The sequence below is a fragment of the Anolis sagrei genome, chromosome 3 (assembly GCF_037176765.1).
Source record: "Anolis sagrei isolate rAnoSag1 chromosome 3, rAnoSag1.mat, whole genome shotgun sequence".
In the NCBI taxonomy this organism is placed as follows: domain Eukaryota; kingdom Metazoa; phylum Chordata; class Lepidosauria; order Squamata; family Dactyloidae; genus Anolis; species Anolis sagrei.
The window spans coordinates 7,933,392-7,953,081 of NC_090023.1; the positions used below are offsets into that span (position 1 = coordinate 7,933,392).

A 19,690-nucleotide genomic window follows, 5' to 3' on the forward strand; every position below is an offset into this window, starting at 1 on the left:
AATAACACGGGCAATTGCCCTGCCCTGATCATGCATGGAAAGCGTGCCAAAGAGACAGTTATATTTTCATCGAATGTCCAGAAAGGTCAAAGCTTGATGTTAATTACAAATAACTAGTTGTTGTAAGCTTTTCCTTGCAATACAAAATTTATTTATTTATCTTGTCAGGAGCAAACCAAACAGTTGTATTGCATTTTTAACAAACAAACAAAACACAAAGTTTGCAAGCTTGGTAGTTGATTAAATGTCCTTTAACCAGTATCTGGCCACTTGGAGTGCCTCTGGTGTTGCTGCAAGAAGGTCCTCCATTGTGCATGTGGCAGGGCTCAGGTTGCATTGCAGCAGGTGGTCAGTGGTTTGCTCTTCTCCGCACTCGCATGCTGTGGATTCCACCCTGTAGCCCCATTTCTGAAGGTTGGCTCTGCATCTCGTGGTGCCAGAGCGCAGTCTGTTCAGCGCCTTCCAAGTCACCCAGTTTTCTGTGTCTCTCATTTGATATCAGCCATTGATTGAGGTTCTGGGTTTGAGCCTGCCACTTTTGGACTCTCGCTTGCTGAGGTGTTCCAGCGAGTGTCTCTGTAGATCTTAGAAAATTATTTCTTGATTTAAGTCTTCAACATGCTGGCTGATACCCAAACAAGGGATGAGCTGGAGATGTCTCTGCCTTGGCCCTTTCACTGTTGGCTGCCACTTCCTGGCGGATGTCAGGTGGTGCAATACCAGCTAAGCAGTGTAATTTCTCCGTGGTGTACGGCGCAGACACCCCGTGATAATGAGGCATGTCTCATTAAGAGCCACATCCACTGTTTTAGCGTGGTGAGATGTGTTCCACACTGGGCATGCAGACTCAACAGCAGAGTAGCATAGCGCAAGGGCAGATGTCTTCACTGTGTCTGGTTGTGATCCTCAGGTTGTGCCAGTCAGCTTTCGTATGATATTGTTTCTAGCGCCCACCTTTTGCTTGATATTCAGGCAGTGCTTCTTGTAGGTCAGGGCACGGTCCAGAGTGACTCCCAGTGGTGTAGGACGCAGACACCCTGTAATAATGTGGCATGCCAACTGAAAATACTGGTAGGGTTTTGGTGAAAATTGGGTAAGGATGATTTATTGATTTATTTGGTGTAAGAAAGCATTGCATAATTATAATAAGTATAAAATTGATAAAATAGAGGAAACAAAATGAACTTAATAATTTTAGATCCAAAACGGGCAACAGCAACCGCATTGTCTGTGTGTGTGTGTGTGTGTGTGTGTGTATATATATATATATACACACACACACACACACATACATACCTATAATATTAATAATGTAGTAACTTTTTAATACTTATAATCACATTAATATTATAATATTTATAATCATATTATAATATAGTACAATATAATACTAATGATAATACAATATAATAATATATTGTCATTTCATTGATGTTTTTAATATATATATATATATATATATATTAATATTATAATATTTATAATCATATTATAATGTAATACAATATAATACTATAATAATCCTATAATACTTATTACTGTTATAATGTAATACAATATAATACTCATAATAACACAATATAATAATATATTGTCATTTTTATTTGTTTTTAATATATATATATATATATATAATATTAATATTATATTTACAATAATATTATAGTGTAGTACAATGTAATACTATTATAATGTAATACAATTTAATACTAATAATAATACAATATAATAATATATTGTCATTTTATTGCTGTTTTTAAATAAATATATATATTTATAATATTCATATTATGTTTATAATATAACGTAGTACAATATAATACTAAAAATAATACAATATAATAATATATTGTCATTTTTATTGCTGTTTTTAATATATATATATATGTATAATACTCTTATAATTTAGTACAATATAATGGTATTATGTAACACAATATAATACTAATAATAATACAATAAAGTAATATATTGTCATTTTTATTGCTGTTTTTAATATATATATAATATTAATATTATATTTATAATAATATTATAATGTAATACAATATAATAGTAATAATAATACAATATAATAATATATTGTCATTTTATTGCTGTTTGTAATATATATATAATATTGATATCATAATATTTATAATAATATTATAATGTAATACAATATAATAGTAATCATAATATAATATAATAATATATTGTCATTTTTATTGCTGTTTATAATATTTATATATATATAATACTCTTATAATGTAATACAATATAATAGTAATAATAATACAATAAAGTAATATATTGTCATTTTATTGCTGTTTTATATATATATTTATAATATTATATTTATAATAATATTATTGTAGTACAATATAATACTAATAATAATACAATAAAATAATATATTGCCATTTTTATTGCTGTTTTAATACATATAAAATATTAATATTATATTTATAATAATATTGATATCATAATGTTTATAATAATATTATAATGTAATACAATATAATAGTAATAATAATATAATATAATAATATATTGTCAATTTATTGTTGTTTTTAATATATATAATATTAATATTATATTTATAATAATATAATAATGTAATACAATATAATACTACTAATAATACAATATAATGATATATTCTCATTTTTATTTCTGTTTTTAAATAAATATATATATATATTTATAATATTCATATTATAATGTTTATTAAAGTATTATAACATAGTACAATATAATACTAATAATAATACAATAAAATAATATATTGTCATTTTTATTGCTATTTATATATATAATTAGTATGGTAAGAATGTTTGCCCTTTGCTTGGCTGGCAGACAGGAGAGGCAGCAGCATCACAATGGCCCCGCCCCTAGCCCCGCCCCTAGCCCCGCCCACCGGCCAGGTACTATAAATACCTCCAGCCTCTCTCTCCTGCAGCCAGTGTCTACCGCAGGCGTCGAAGGAAGACGACGAGGACGTGGGGTCCTAGTGCGCGCCCGCTTCCTTCTCCGCCTCCCGATTATGGCTCGGATCTGGAGGCCGGTGAGGCTTCTGCGACTCTGAAGCCATGAAGACCATCATCGCTGCCTATTCCGGCGTCCTGCGAGGTAGACCCGCTTCTAATCCGGTTTCTGATTGGAAAAGAGCATCCCTTTGAGCAGCATCAGGGAAGAAGGGGGTCAAAGGGGCCAAAAAAGGACCTTTTGGGGGGAGGAAATGCATCAGTTTTGAATTGGGGTGTATTCAGATTCATTGTGACCTTTTTACCCTTTGGAAAAACAATATTTTATTATCTGGCTGTTTATCTAAAATATTTCTATTTTCTAAAATATATCTATCTGTTATCTCTATATCTCTATATCACTCTATACTTATATATCTCTATATCTCTCTGAAATATTAATTATATATTTATTATATATTTATTATATATTTATTATATTTTATTATCTATCTGTTATCTCTATATCACTCTGTGCTTATATATCTCTATATCTCCCTGAAATATTTATTATAATTTATTATCTATTATCTCTATATCTCTATATCACTCTATACTTGTATATCTCTATATCTCTCTGAAATATTTATTATATTTTATTATCTATTATCTCTATATCTCTATATCACTCTATACTTATATATCTCTATATCTCTGAAATATTTATTATATTTTATTATCTATTATCTCTATATCTCTATATCACTCTATACTTATATATCTCTATATCTCTCTGAAATATTTATTATATATTATTATCTGTCTGTTATCTCTATATCTCTATATCACTCTATACTTATATATCTCTATATCTCTCTGAAATATTTATATTTTATTATCAATGTATTTCTATATATCTCTGTATCTTTATATCTCTATATATCTATATAATGGTGTTACTGAGTAAATAAATACTTTGTGTCTCAGTCCAGATACAAAGAAATGTTATAATATAATATAATAATGATACAAATAGATACAATAATTCAAGTCTAATATAATAATATAATATAGTTCTTCTGGGTTTTTTGGGGCTATAGGGCCATGTTCTAGAGGCATTCTCTCCTGACGTTTTGCCTGCATCTATGGCAAGCATCCTCAGAGGGAGCGAGGTCTATCAAGGCAAGATACGCATTTGCGTATAGCGCCAATCCCCGAGGGGCGCTCTTGAGCTCGTTTTAGCACATTCATTTCAGTTCCACCACCAACAAAAAAATACATAAGATGTTGTAGGTTTTTTCGGGCTATATGGCCATGTTCTAGAGGCATTCTCTCCTGACGTTTCGCCTGCATCTATGGCAAGCATCCTCAGGTAGTGAGGTCTGTTGGAACTAGGAAAATGGGTTTGTATATCTGTGGAATGACGAGGGTGGGACAAAGAACTCTTGTCTGCTGGAGCTAGGTGTGAATGTTTCAACTGAACAGACAAGAGTCCTTTGTCCCACCCTGGTCATTCCACAGATATATAAACCCTTTTTCCTAGTTCCAACAGACCTCACTAGCTCTGAGGATGCTTGCCATAGATGCAGGCGAAACGTCAGGAGAGAATGCCTCTAGAACATGGCCCTATAGACCGAAAAAAACTACAACAACCCAGTGATTCCAGCCATGAAAGCCTTTGACAATACAATAATAGAAATATAATATATAATAGAAATATTGTATTGTTGAAGGCTTTCATGGCCGGAATCACTGGGTTGTTGTAGTTTTTTTCGGTCTATATGGCCATGGTCTAGAGGCATTCTCTTCTGACATTTCGCCTGCATCTATGGCAAGCATCCTCAGAGGTAGTGAGGTCTGTTGGAACTAGGAAAAAGGGTTTATATATCTGTAAACCCAGCAGGTGCTAAAGACCCATTGAGAAGCTACAGACTGTCTCTGATAGAAAGCTATACAATGATGCATCTCTCTATTGCATAGCAAAAGGATTTCCTTTGCAAGGAATGCTGGCAAAGGATTGCAATGAATACTTGGAAAAACTACATATCCCAATTATTTCTCCCTTTCTTTCTCTGACCCGGCTGGTTTAATCTTTGCTATTTTCTTCGAATTTTTTGATATTGCAAAACCATGCTGTTCGTGTAATAGTCCGGCATCAGCCATATGTTGGGATATTCAGTCTCATCTTAGATTTCTCTGCACTTGTATCCAGGGAGTGGAACGCTGAGTTTGACATTTATGCAGTATTTATCGACTGATATTAGCTTGTTTCTCCTGGCTCACGCTTCAGTTGCATTCTTACAGCAGCTTTACAAAATCAGATTAAGCATAGCTGCAGAGGATAGTTGATCAACGGTTAATCCCTGGCAGAATGGCATTTCTCTCTGTCATTGCAGGCTATCTGCTTTGAAGAGCACATGCTTTTGAGGACTAGTGCATTATTTTAATATTTTAAATATCATCTGTGTCGTGGGATCGTCATAGTAACTTCATAGTAACTTCATAGTAGCGTCATAGTATTTATTTATTTGTCATGTCAGGGCACCCAGTCAATTATATTACATTTATTTATTTATTTATTTATTTGCTTTATTTGTATACCACTGTTCTCAGCCCTTAGGCGACTCACAGCGGTTAACAGCAAGAACAGCAAAAATTCAATGCTACCATCACATGATATAAAAAACAGTTAACATCATAACATATTATAGAAAAGCATACAATTAACAACAATATACAAATAACACCAATAGCCATTCACTAGCGTCTCATCACTAAAAACATGATCCAGATCCGTTATCCATTGTTCCATTCCTATGTTCTAAATGAAAAAAGCAAACAAACAGACAAATACAGAATTTGTGAGTTTGGTAGTTGATTAAATGTCCCTTGACCAGTATCTGGCCACTTGAAGTGCTTCTGGTGTTGCTGCAAGAAGGTCCTCCATTGTACATGTGGCAGGGCTCAGGTTGCATTGCAGCAGGTGGTTTGCTCCTCTCCACACTCGCATGTCGAGAATTCCACTTTGTAGCCCCATTTCTTGAGGTCATAGTAAATGCATAGTAACTTCATAGTAAATGCATAGTAAATACATAGTAAATGCCATCTGGTTCATAGTATGTTCATAGTATGTTCATAGTATGTTCATAGTATGTTCATAGTAACTCCATAGTAACTTATTTATTTATTTACAGTATTTATATATTCCGTCCTTCTCATTCCGCAGGGGACTCAGGGTGGATCAAAATGCACATATACATGGTGAACATTCAATACCATAGGCACACAGCGTATATAGACAGAGACACAAAGGCTGTTTAGCTTTCCAGCTTCATGAGGGTATGCTATTTGAATTCCGACCTCCGGGGGAGCTGCCGCTTCACCATCACAAGAGACTTGTGACACCGATAAGGCACTTCCTCATTCTTTTGCACTGCTGCTGGAGAGTTTTATGACATCATAAGTTAGTTAAATTAGCCTTCCTGCATAAGTGGTACCTAAATTTCATACTTGACAGTTGCAACTGTCTTTCGGGCTGGAAAGGTCGACAGCAAGCTAGGCAAATGGCCGGAAGCTCATTCCAACCCGGGCTGGCTGTGAACTCATGACCTCAGTCAGTAGTGATTTTAATGCAGCTGACTCCCAACCAGTTGCGCCATGGCCCGGTCCATAGTAACTTCATAGTAACTTCATATTTATATTGCTTTTGGTGTTCTGCCTTTTTCAAAGGTTAACAGTTGAAACAAGTGCAGGTTGGCTGACTCTTATGTAGAAATTCAGAATGCTCCAAAATTTATCCCAGTGGGGGCTAAGATAGTAACACCTCTTCCCCCTGATGAATCTGTGTGTACAAATGTCCTTTCATGCACGGAATTAGTAAATGTATAGTCTAAAAACTTACCTTCAGGCTATAGGTAGGTTGCATAGGTACAGAACTTTCATTTATGTGCCTATAATAAAGCATAAACTTTGGGTTTAGACTTGAGTCCCATCTCTAAGATATTGCATTATGTACTTGCAGATTTTCCACAATGCAAAACACTTCCAGTCCCAAGCTTTTTGTTGTATTTGCTCAACTGTATCATCCACAATAACTCTTCTAAGCATTTAAGAGAAGGAATACTCAGCCTATAGAGTTAAAAATTCATAGCATGCAAAAGTGAAAAAGCAATTGAACTGCCTTAAAACTGAAAGCAGTTGCAAATCTTGGCTTCCTCGAGTCGTCCAGCTGGCTTGAAGTTACCGATCGGTCAGCCTGAATCCAGTTGGTGACCTCAAGTTCTTCAACTGGAATTGTTTTGCTGTGCAACTGTTAAGTCTTTGAATAGTGACATCTACTCTCTGGTGGGACTACAAGGTTTGTCTAAGAGTAATTGGTTGGTTGATGAGATTTGGTGGGATTTGGAGCTCAAGAACTCTCAAGAACGCGGGACAATGGCTTCAAACTACAAGAGAGGCGATTCCATCTGAACATTAGGAAGAACTTCCTGACTGTGAGAGCCGTTCAGCAGTGGAACTCTCTGCCCCGGAGTGTGGTGGAGGCTCCTTCTTTGGAAGCTTTTAAGCAGAGGCTGGATGGCCATTTGTCAGGGGTGATTTGAATGCAATATTCCTGCTTCTTGGCAGAATGGGGTTGGACTGGATGGCCTATGAGGTCTCTTCCAACTCTTTGATACTATGATTCTATGATTCTCTCTAGTGGGACTACAATTGGTTGGATTACTCTTAGACATACCTTGATTTGGAGTCCCACCAGTGACAACTGGAGCCTAAGAACATCAGTTGTGAGACTCCTAATTTAGTGATGAGGCACTGACTGGCCTAAGGGAATACTAGGAAGACCAATGTTCTTGAGATCTAGACTCCAAAAGTGACAACTTCTAGACTTGAGATTTCGTCAACCAACATGGTCAGATGATGGGAGATATACCTTAACAACACCAGTTGCTCTGCTACTGGGACATGTGGTTGGTCATGGGATGCTTCTCTTCATTTAGATTTGGACGGGACTCATGCAACATTCCATATTGGACTACAGCTTCCAGCATAACTCACTGTGTGGGTGTTGCAACATTATGAAGCCGTTCAGCAGTGGAACTCTCTGCCCCGGAGTGTGGTGGAGGCTCCTTCTTTGGAGGCTTTTAAACAGAGGCTGGATGGCCATCTGTCAGGGGTGATATTCCTGTTTCTTGGCAGGGGGTTGGACTGGATGGCCCATGAGGTCTCTTCCAACTCTTTGATTCTTTGATTCTATGAAGCCATGCGATTCATAGAGTTGGAAGAGACCTCTTGGGCCATCCAGTCCAAGCCCATTCTGCCAAGAAGCAGGAAAATCACATTCAAAGCACCCCCAACAGGTAGCCATCCAGCCTCACTTTTAATGTCTCCAAAGAAGGAGATTCCACCACACTCCAGGGCAGAAAGTTCCACTGTTGAACAGGTCTCACAGTCAGGAAGTTCTTCCTCATGTTCAGGTGGAATCTCCTCTCTTGTAGTTTGAAGCCATTGCTCCATTGCATCCTAATCTCCAGGGCAGCAGAAAACAAGCCTGCTCCCTCCTCCCTATGACTTCCCCTCACATCATGATCCATGGCCATCATGTCTTCTCTCAGCCTTCTCCTCTGCAGGCTAAACATGCCCAGCTCTTTCAGCCGCTCCTCATAGGGCTTGTTCTCTAGACCCTTGATCCTTTGAGTTGCCCTCCTCTGGACACATTCCAGCTTGTCAACATCTCCCTTCAGTTGCGGTGCCCAGAATTGGACACAGTGTGATTCCAGGTAAAGTGGTCTGACCAAGGCACAATAGAAGGGTAGCATGAGTTCCCTGCATCTAGGCACTAGAGGCCATCCAGCCTCTGTTTAAAAGCCTCCAAAGAAGGAGTCTCCACCACACTCCAGTTCAAAGAGTTCCACTGCTGAACAGCTCTTACAGTTAGGAAGTTCTTAGAATCATAGACTCAAAGAGTTGGAAGAGACCTCATGGGCCATCCAGTCCAACCCCATTCTGCCAAGAAGCAGGAATATTGCATTCAAAGCACCCCTGACAGATGGCCATTCAGCCTCTGTTTAAAAGCCTCCAAAGAAGGAGCCTCTACCACACTCCGGGGCAGAGAGTTCCACTGCTGAACAGCTCTCACCGTCAGGAAGTTCTTCCTCGTGTTCAGATGGAATCTCCTCTCTTGTAGTTTGAAGCCACTGCTCCACGTCCTAGTCTCCAGGGAAGCAGGAAACAAGCTTGCTCCCTCCTCCCTGTGGCTTCCTCTCACATAATTATGCATGACTATCATATCTCCTCTCAGCCTTCTCTTCTTCAGGCTAAACATGTCCAGCTCTTTAAGCCGCTCCTCATAGGGCTTGTTCTCCAGACCCTTGATCCTTTGAGTTGCTCTGCTCTGGACACATTCCAGCTTGTCAACATCTCCTTTCAGCTGTGGTGCCCAGAATTGGACACAGTGGGATTCCAGGTAAAGTGGTCTGACCAAGGCACAATAGAGGGGTAGCATGACTTCCCTGTATCTAGGCACTAGAGGCCATCCAGCCTCTTTTCAAAAGCCTCCAAAGAAGGAGTCTCCACCACACTCCAGGGCAGAGAGTTCCACTGCTGAACAGCTCTTACAGTTAGGAAGTTCTTAGAATCCTAGAGTTGGAAGAGACCTCATGGGCCATCCAGTCCAGCCCCCTGCCAAGAAGCAGGAATATTACATTCAAAGCACCCCTGACAGATGGCCATCCAGCCTCTGTTTAAAAGCCTCCAAAGAAGGAGCCTTCACCACACTCCGGGGCAGCGAGTTCCACTTCTGAACACTCTCACAGTCAGGAAGTCCTTCCTCATGTTCAGGTGAAATTTCCTTTCTTGTAGCCATTGCTCCATTGCATCCTAGTCTCCAAGGAAGCAGAAAACAAGTTTGCTCCTGTCTCCCTGTGACTTCCAAACGTATACATGGCTATCATATCTCGTCTCAGCCTTCTCTTCTTCAGGCTAAACATGCCCAGCTCTTTAAGCTGCTCCTCATTAAGCTGTTCTCTAAACCCTTGATCCTTTGAGTTGCCCTCCTCTGGACACATTACAGCTTGTCAATATCTCCAATTGCGGTGCCCAGAATTGGACACAGTGTGATTCCAGGTAAAGTGGTCTGTCCAAAGAAGGAGTCTCCACCACGCTCCAGGGCAGAGAGTTCCACTGCTGAACAGCTCTTACAGTTCTTCCTTATGTTCAGGTGGAATCTCCTTTCCTGGAGGAGATTCTTGCTGCCTGGTATTGCTTTCTGCCTGGTTGTGTGATCAGAACTTGGAGGAGTTGCCTGTTGGGACCACATCTTCCAGTTTCCCACAACCAGCAAGACCTTGGCCATGTTTGCTGGTGGATTCTGGAAGCTGTAGTCTCCAAAATTAGGTTTGTATAATCCTGCAGGACAGCGAGGAACTTGTAGCATTCCAGTTATTGTTGAATTATTGCTTCCATAGCCTTTTCCTAGGGATGATGGGGTTTGGAGTGCTGCCTGACAGTAGCTGGAAAGTAACAGCTTCATCCATAAAGGAAATGTATACCTGAAGCTGGTTGTTTGGCTTTTGGGTTTTGCTTTGTCAACTGAGGTCACCCATAGGCTGCTTTCCATGCAAGTGGAAATCTTCTCCAAATGGTTGCATAACAAAGGGTTTGATGTATGTATACTCTGAAGGACATCTCTTCTGAATTCAGGGTGGCTTTTCCTTGTGTTACGCTCCATAGGGTTATAGGCATTTAATTTATTTTAGTGTCCTCCAAGATGATAGATGGAAGGTGCTTCGTGTTTTAATTGCCTGGCTTATTGCAGAGAGGTTCTCTTTTTGCCAAGAATTTCTTTTAATGTATTCTCGAAGGCTTTCATGGGAGGAATCACTGGGTTGTTGTAGGTTTTTTCGGGCTGTGTGTTCACATTCTAGAGGCATTTTCTCCTGACATTTTGCCTGCATCTATGACAAGCATCCTCAGAGGTTGTGAGGTCTGTTGGAACTAGGAAAATGGGTTTATATATCTGTGAAATGACCAGGGTGGGACAAAGGACTCTTGTCTGCTGGAGCTAGGTGTGAATGTTTCAGCTGACCACCTTGATTAGCATTTGATGGCCTGGCAGTGCCTGGGGCAATCTTTTGTTGAGAGGTGATTAGATGTCCCAGATTGTTTACTCTCTGTTGTTGTGCTGTTGTAATTTTAGAGTTTTTTAATACTGGTAGCCAGATTTTGTTCATTTTCATGGTTTCCTTCTTTCTGTTGAACTTGTCCACATGCTTGTGGATTTCAATGGCTTCTCTGTGTAGCCTGACATGTTGGTTGTGAGAGTGGTCCAGCATTTCTGTGTTCTCAAATAATCTGCTGTGTCCAGGTTGGTTCATCAGGTGCTCTGCTATGGCTGACTTCTCTGGTTGAAGAAGTCTGCAGTGCCTTTCATGTTCCTTGATTCATGTTTGGGCAATGCTGCGTTTGGTGGTCCCTATATAGATTTGTCCACAGCTGCATGGTATACGGTAGACTCCTATTCATTTGATTCATGTTTCCATTTTGTTCCGTCCATTTGGATGGCACAGAAAGGAAAAGCTCTTCCTGGAACGAAAATGCAATCGATACGAAAGGCAGGCAGGAGTGGGTACCGTCTCCAAGTCTGCTTTTCGGATCGATTGCCTGGGGCATGACAGGGCTTGCAATCGAGTGCCAAGTAAGGAGTGTGCTCAGCTGCAGGCCTTGTGAGGCCCGGGTGCATAGGCTCAAAGGCTGACCCTGTGGGCCTGGATGCTTTGGGTCTAGGGGTAAAGCCCCCCCCCCCAATAATGGGCCGAAAGAAAATGGATCTTTTGACCCCGAAAACAAAAAACAAATATCTGTCAAAGGCTTTCATGGCTTTCACTCAGTTCTTGTGGGTTTTTTCGGGCTATATGGCCATGTTCTAGAGGCATTTCTCCTGACGTTTCGCCTGCATCTATGACAAGGACCTCACCTCTGAGGATGCTTGCCATAGATGCAGGCGAAACGTCAGGAGAAATGCCTCTAGAACATGGCCGTATAGCCCGAAAAAACCCACAAGAACTGAACAAATATCTGACTTCCCGATTTTGGGATGTTTAGACAAGTGCCATGGATGTAGCATATCTGGATTTAAGGAAGCCCTTCCTTCAACAATGTTCCCCATGACCTCCTGGTAAACAAACTAGTCCAATATTTGGTTAGGTGGATCTGTAATTGGTTAAGCAAATGAACCCAAAGGGTGATTCTCCCCAAGGCTTCCTCCTCTTCATTCTGGAAAGAAGTGATGAGTGGAGTGCCATCAGCAGGGTTCTGTCCTGGACCGGTTTCATTCAGGATCTTCATTAATGACTTAGATGAAGGGTTAGGAGGCATGATCGTCAAGTTTCCAGATGGGACCAAACTGGGAGGGATAGCCAATACCCCAGAAGACAGGAGCGGAATTCAAAATGACCCTCTATTCTGCCTTGGTCAGACCACACTTGGAATCACACTGTGTCCAATACTGGGCATCACAATTGAAGGGAGATGTTAACAAGCTGGAATGTGTCCAGAGGAGGATGACTCAAGGGATCAAGGGTCTGGAGAGCCCTGTGAGGAGTGGTTTAAAGAGTTGGTCATGTTTAACCTGCAGAGGAGAAGGCTGAGAAGAGACATGATGAGGGTCATGGATCAAGGGGTTGGGGGGAAGTCATAAGGAGGAGGGAGCAGGCTTGTTTTCTGCTGCCCTGGAGACTCAATGGAACAATGGCTTCAAACTGTAGTAAAGGAGATTCCACCTGAACATGAGGAAGAATATCCTAACTTAGAATCATAGTTGGAAAAGATCACAAGGGCCATCCAGTCCAACCCCTTTCCAGCCATTTAGCACCAGTTATTGGGCACTGATCCCCAAAAGACTGGTTAGACTGGATGGCCCACGAAGTCTCTTCCAACTCTGATTCTATTATTGAAAACATGGACCTACAGTGTCCGCATGGGGCTCAGTATGTGGCATTAATGTTATCACATAGTCTGTGTACAGCTGCTGTTTTTTCCATGGAAGGGTCAGTGTCCTTCAAATAACATTCAGAGGGCTTTCAAACTGGTCATTCCTGCTGGACACCTGGGTGTCTTTGCTTATTCTTCCATGGCCTTCAAGAGCTCTTTGTCCTTTGTTGTTGTTGTTCATTCGTTCAGTCGTCTCCGACTCTTCGTGACCTCATGGACCAGCCCACGCCAGAGCTCCCTGTCGGCCGTCACCACCTCCAGCTCCTTCAAGGTCAGTCCAGTCACTTCAAGGATGCCATCCATCCATCTTGCCCTTGGTCGGCCCCTCTTCCTTTTACCTTCCACTTTCCCCAGCATCATTGTCTTCTCTAGGCTTTGCTGTCTCCTCATGATGTGGCCAAAGTACTTCAACTTTGTCTCTAGTATCCTTCATGTTGAATGAATGTGATGCACAAGGGATTGAGGTGGTGAAGAGTGCATGGACTGCAAAAAAGCGGAGGTTGTACATGAATTACAGTTGTCCCTCTACATGTGTTGGTTAGACTTTTGGGGATTTGGTTGTTCACTGATTTGAAGGAAATGTTCTATCTTGGAATTGCTAGGGTCTTCTAGGGAAACTCTAAGCTGGACCTGGGCAAACTTGGGCCAAAACACCTGGAGGGCTGACGTTTGCCCATACCTGCTCTAGGCCCTCCAGTATGATTGCAGCAGATGTTGTCCATCAAATTGCACTGCAGGATCTAGAACAGTGTTTCTCAACCTTCCTAATGCCGCGACCCCTTAATCCAGTTCCTCATGTTGTGGTGACCCCCAACCATAACATTATTTTCGTTGCTACTTCATAACTGCCATTTTGCTACTGTTGTGAATTGTAATGTAAATATCTGATATGCAGGATGTGTTTTCATTTACTGGACCAAATTTGGCACAAATACCCGATACGCCCAAATTTGAATACTGGTGGGGTTTGGGGAATTGATTTTGTCATTTGGAAGTTGTAGCTGCTGAGATTTATAGTTCACCCACAGATCCTTCATTTCCAACTTATAGCGACTCCAATGTTGTTGGGGTTCAGCCTGCGTGTGAACCTGAACCTGATTCTCTGATTGTATTTCCTGATGCAACTGAACAGGCTACTGAACATGTATTTTTCCCTGATGGTTTGGAAACTGTTGATTCTGAGGTCAGTGGCTTGGAAAGTGAAACTGCACAGCCTGATGAGAATGTTTCAGATTCAGGCGGTGATAGCTCTCCAGAGGAGCTAGCACCTGCCTTTTTAATGAGGATAGAAAAGGACAGATTTGGGAAAACAGGAGTGAATCTCAGAGTCTGCGAAGGTCAAGCAAATTAAAGGAAAGGGAGGCACAGGCTTCAAAGTCTGGAGGTGTGTCCCGAAACAGTTTCTCCCCGGGCCGTCTCGTTAGATCAAGCATAGTTATTTATTTATTTATTTATTTGTCGTGTCAGAACAACCAGTCTAACAGAACAAAGCAAACAAACAGAAAAATACACAACTTGTGAGTTTGGTAGCTGGTTAAATGTCCTTTGACCAGTATCTGGCCACTTGGAGTGCTTCCGGTGTTGCTGCAAGAAGGTCCTTCCTTGTGCATGTGGCAGGGCTCAGGTTGCATTGCAGCAGGTGGTCAGTGGTTTGCTCTTCTCCACACTCGCATGTCGAGGATTCTACTTTGTAGCGCCATTTCTGAAGGTTGGCTCTGCATCTTGTGGTGCCAGAGCGCAGTCTGTTCAATACCTTCCAAGTCGCCCAGTCTTCTGTGTGCCCGGGGGGGGGGGGGGGAGTCTCTCATTTGGTATCAGCCATTGGTTGAGGTGCTGGGTTTGAGCCTGCCACTTTTGGACTCTCGCTTGCTGAGGTGTTCCAGCGAGTGTCTCTGTAGATCTTAGAAAACTATGTCTAGATTTAAGTCGTTGGCGTGCTGGCTGATACCCAAACAGGGGATGAGCTGGAGATGTCTCTGCATTGGTCCTTTCACTATTGGCTGCTACTTCCCGGCGGATGTCAAGTGGTGCAATACCGGCTAAGCAGTGTAATTTCTCCAGTGGTGTAGGGCGCAGACACCCCGTGATGATGCGGCATGTCTCATTAAGAGCCACATCCACTGTTTTAGTGTGGTGAGATGTGTTCCACACTGGGCATGCATACTCAGCAGCAGAGTAGCACAGCGCAAGGGCAGATGTCTTCACTGTATCTGGTTGTGATCCCCAGGTTGTGCCAGTCAGCTTTCATATGATATTGTTTCTAGCACCCACTTTTTGCTTGATGTTCAGGCAGTGCTTCTTGTAGGTAAGAGCACGGTCCAGGGTGACTCCCAGGTATTTGGGTGCGTTGCAATGCTCCAGTGGGATTCCTTCCCAGGTGATCTTCAGAGCTCGGGATGCTTCTCTGTTCTTGAGATGAAAGGTACATGTCTGTGTTTTAGATGGGTTAGACTAAGCATCGTTTAGACTGAGGCAATACCTTGGCCGATTTCCTGTTTCCCATGGCCTGCATTCTCAGAGGCTTCTAGTTTCCAAGTACGGTTAGTGAAATGCTAACAGGTTCCAGGTTTTTATGGTATTGCTTTTGGAATTTTGATCTAGTTCTGCAATATTCCTGCTTCTTGGCAGGGGGTTGGACTGGATGGCCCATGAGGTCTCTTCTCAACTCTTTGATTCTATGATTCTATGATTCTATGCTGAGTTTTACTGTGGCTTTTTGACTTTGTATTTTCCTCTATTTTGTAACCATTTTTCATCAATAAAAAAGGATTGTTTTTTCCCACAGTCAAGTGTGGTGGATTAATCATATGGACTCGTTTCCTGATCTGGGTTGCAACAAATGTGCGTGTATTTTCTTGGCCAGATGTGTTCAGAAGGGATTTGTCAATGCCTTCCTCTGAGGCTGAAAGAGCATGACTTGCCAAAGTTCATCCACTGGGCATCTAGGACTGAATAGGAATTCAAACCATGGTGTCCAGAGTCGTAGTCCGAGCAAGTCACACTTTCTCAGCCTCAGAGAAAGGCAACTGCCTCTGAATAGATCTGCCCAACGAAATCCCATGATAGGATTGCCATAGGGTCTCCGTACATGAGAACTATGGTAACTTGAAAGTATGCAACAGTAGCAGTGATAATTCATATCGGGTACAGTAGTGACAAATAAACTGGCATCAAACTGCTGCCATTGTGTAATGTGGACACGTTCCTTTTTGTTTGTTTATTTCTGGAGGCAAGGTGAACACGAGCACCTCCATTGGATGTTCATAAGTAGTTCAAGGTTCTGATGTTTTTCTCTGCTCCAGGTCATGGATATTTTTCTCTCCTTTGTGCCAAGCTGTGTAGTTTGACCGATTACACATCTCTTATTGAGACTGTGGGTGCATCTATATTTATTTATTTACAGTATTTATATTCCACCCTTCTCATCCCATAGGCGACTCAGGGTGGATCACAATGCACCTATACATGGCAAACATTCAATGCCATTTAGACATACAACATATATAGACAGACACAGAGGCATTTAACATTCCAGCTTTTCTGGCTTCATGTGGGTATGCTCATTTCCGGCCACAGGGGGAGCTGCCACTTCACCGTCCACTTGTGACACCGAGTCCTTTGATGGAGTACTTCCTCATTCTTCTGCATGCTGCTGGAAGGTTTTTTTTTATGGTGTCGTAAATTAGTTAAATTACCTTCCCCGCATAAAGCGGCACCAAAATTTCCTAATTGACAGATGAAACTGTTATATCCAACTTTTATATCCAATCCATTCCACATGACGAGCCACCCCCCGAAGAGGATTGTTAGATATCTTTTAGAGGACAAGAGCCACAGGGAGTGGCAAAATTCCTCACACTGGCAACAAGGCTGAGAAAGCAAATAATCTCAGATATGGGTATTACTTGAAACTATGTAGATGTATTTTGTACAGTGGACTTTCAGACATCTCTTCGTGACCTCATGGACCAGCCCATGATGGCTCTATGGACTCCAATAAAATTGTTGTTGTTGCATTTGGATTTGCATTTGGATGTGCCCTAAGGTTGGAGTGGGTTTCCAACCAATTGTGTAGCCTGTTGTCGACCTTTGCAACCCGAAAGACAGTTGCATCTGTCAAGTAGGAAAATTAGGTACCACCTTAAAGTGTGGGGAGGCTAAATTAACTAATTTATGAAGCCATAAAAAAAAAAAGACTCCAGCAAGCACTCCAACAAAAAGCATGCGGGGAATGCGGAAGTACTGCATCAGTGTCGCAGATGGACGATGAAAGCGACAGCTCCCCTCGCGGCCAGAAAAAGTTAAATAGCCTCTGTGTATGTCTGTATATGTTGTATGTCAAAATTGGCATTGAATGTTTGCCATATAAGTGTGTACACTGTAATCCGCCCTGAGTCCCCTGCGGGGTGAGAAGGGCGGAATATAAAAGCTGTAAATAAATAAATAAATAAATAAAATTTGGAGACTACAGTTCAAGATCCCCTGCAACTTTGAAAACCCATTGGATGGCCATGGGCAATTCAACCCTGCCTGGGAATGTCTGTCATAGAATCATAGTGTTGGAGAAACCTCATGGGCTATCTAGTCCAACCCCATTCTGCCAAGAAGCAGGAAAATCGCATTCAAAGCACCCCTGACAGATAGCCACCCAGCATCTGTTTAAAAACTTCCAAATAGGAAGCTTCTACCACACTCCGGGGCAGAGAGTTCCCCTGCTGAACGGCTCTCACAATCAGGAAGTTCTTCCTCAGGTTCAGATGGAATCTCCTCTCTTGTAGTTTGAAGCCATTGTTCCGCGTCCTAGTCTCCAAGGAAGCAGAAAACAAGCTTGCTCCCTCCTCTCTATGACTTCCTCTCACATGTTTATACATGGCTATCATGTCTCCTCTCAGCCTTCTCTTCTGCAGGCTAAACATGCCCAGCTCTTTAAGCCACTCCTCATAGGGCTTGTTCTCCAGACCCTTGCTCATTTTAGTCACCCTCCTCTGGACACATTCCAGCTTATCAACATCTCCCTTCAATTGTGTTGTCCTCTGTTTCCAGCAGAAGTTGACCACAGAGGTGTTTTAATCATAGTGTAGCTTGAAGTGCTTGCTACATAAAGAGAGTTCTCCAAGATGGAACTAACCAGAGCTTGAAACAGTTTGCTATGCTGCTTGCAGGGGAGAGCCTGGGAAATATAGTTCCTCAAGGCAAACTTGTCTAAGCTCTTGAGCTAAACATCGCTGCCACCTACTCATCACCTTGTTTGGAAAGGTAGAGGATTTGGCTTTTAATGCTCCTCCTTCAAGCCTCTTTTGCAATCTCCCTCTTTCCAGGAAAGTTTAATCCTTGGTATTTTCCTCATCTAAGGGACCTGAGGCAATGTTTACATTCAATTTTCTGCCTCCCTTCTATCTAATCTAGACCGTACTCATAGACCAGTGGTTTTCAACCTTCCTAATGCCATGTCCCCTTAATACAAGTTCCTCATGTTGTGGTGACCCCCAACCATAGAATTATTTTCGTTGCTACTTCAAAACTATAATTTTGCTCCTGTTTTGAATCGTTATGTAAATCTCTGATACGCAGGATGTATTTTCATTCACCAGACCAAATTTGGCACAAATACCCAATACAACCAAATTGGAGTACTGGTAGGGTTGGGAGGAGATTGATTTTGTCATTTGGGAGTTGTAGTTGCTGGGATTTATAGTTAACCTACAATCAAAGAGCATTCTGAACTCCACCAATGAGGGAATTGAACCAAACTTGACACACTGAACTCCCATGACCAACAGAAAATACTGGAAGGGTTTGGTGGGCATTGACCTTGAATTTGGGAGTTGTAATTCACCTATATCCAAAGAGTATTGTGGACTCAAACAATGATAGATCTGGACCAAACTTGGCACGAATATTCAATCTGCCCAAATGTAAACACCGGTGGAGTTTGGGGGAAGTAGACCTTGACATTTGGTAGTTGTAGTTGCTGGGATTTATAGTTCACCTACAATCAAAGAGCATTCTAAAACTCCCATGACCAACAGAAAATACTGTTTGGTGGACACTGACCTTGAGATTCGGAGTTGTAGTTCACCTACATCCAGAGAGTATTGTGGACTCAAATAATGATGGATCTGGACCAAACTTGATTCATTCTGCCCAAATGTGAACACTGGTGGAGTTTGGGGAAAGTAGACATTGACATTGGGGAGTTGGAGTTGCTGGGATGTGTAGTTCACCTACAATCAAAGAGCATTCTGAACTCCACCAATGATGGAATTGAACCAAACTTGGCACACTGAACTCCCATGACCAACAGAAGATATTGGAATGGTTTGGTGGGCATTGACCTTGAGTTTGGGAGTTGTAGTTCACCTACATCCAGAGAGCATTGTGAACTCAAACAATGATGAATCTGGACCAAACTTGGCACAAATACTCAATATGCCCAAATGTAAGCACTGGTGGAGTTTTGGGGAAATAGACCTTGAGATTTGGGAGTTGTATTTACTGGTAGGCTTGGGGGGAGATTGATTTTGTCATTTGGGAGTTGTAGTTGCTGGGATGTATAGTTCACCCACAATCAAAGAGCATTCTTAACTTTCCCAATGATGGAATTGACCCAAAATTCCCACACAGAGACCCCCATGACCAACAGAAAATACTGTGTTTTCTGATGGTCTTTGGCGACCCCTCTAACACCCCCTCGTGAACCCCCAGGTTGAGAAAGCTGCCATATACAAAGCATCACTTACAGTCTGTTTGGGGCAGGC

General features: G+C 41.4%; 1 protein-coding gene across 1 annotated transcript in view; it reads left to right on the forward strand.

Moving 5' to 3' along the window:
* The first annotated feature begins 2,945 nt into the window (after positions 1 to 2,945).
* The window catches only part of DGAT2 (diacylglycerol O-acyltransferase 2), a 69,100-nt gene continuing 52,355 nt past the window's right edge, over positions 2,946 to 19,690 (forward strand). The window contains exon 1 of the mRNA XM_060771251.2: positions 2,946 to 3,111. Coding sequence (XP_060627234.1) covers positions 3,072 to 3,111 — 40 coding nt within the window. The 5' untranslated portion in view covers positions 2,946 to 3,071. The remainder of the gene's footprint in view (positions 3,112 to 19,690) is intronic.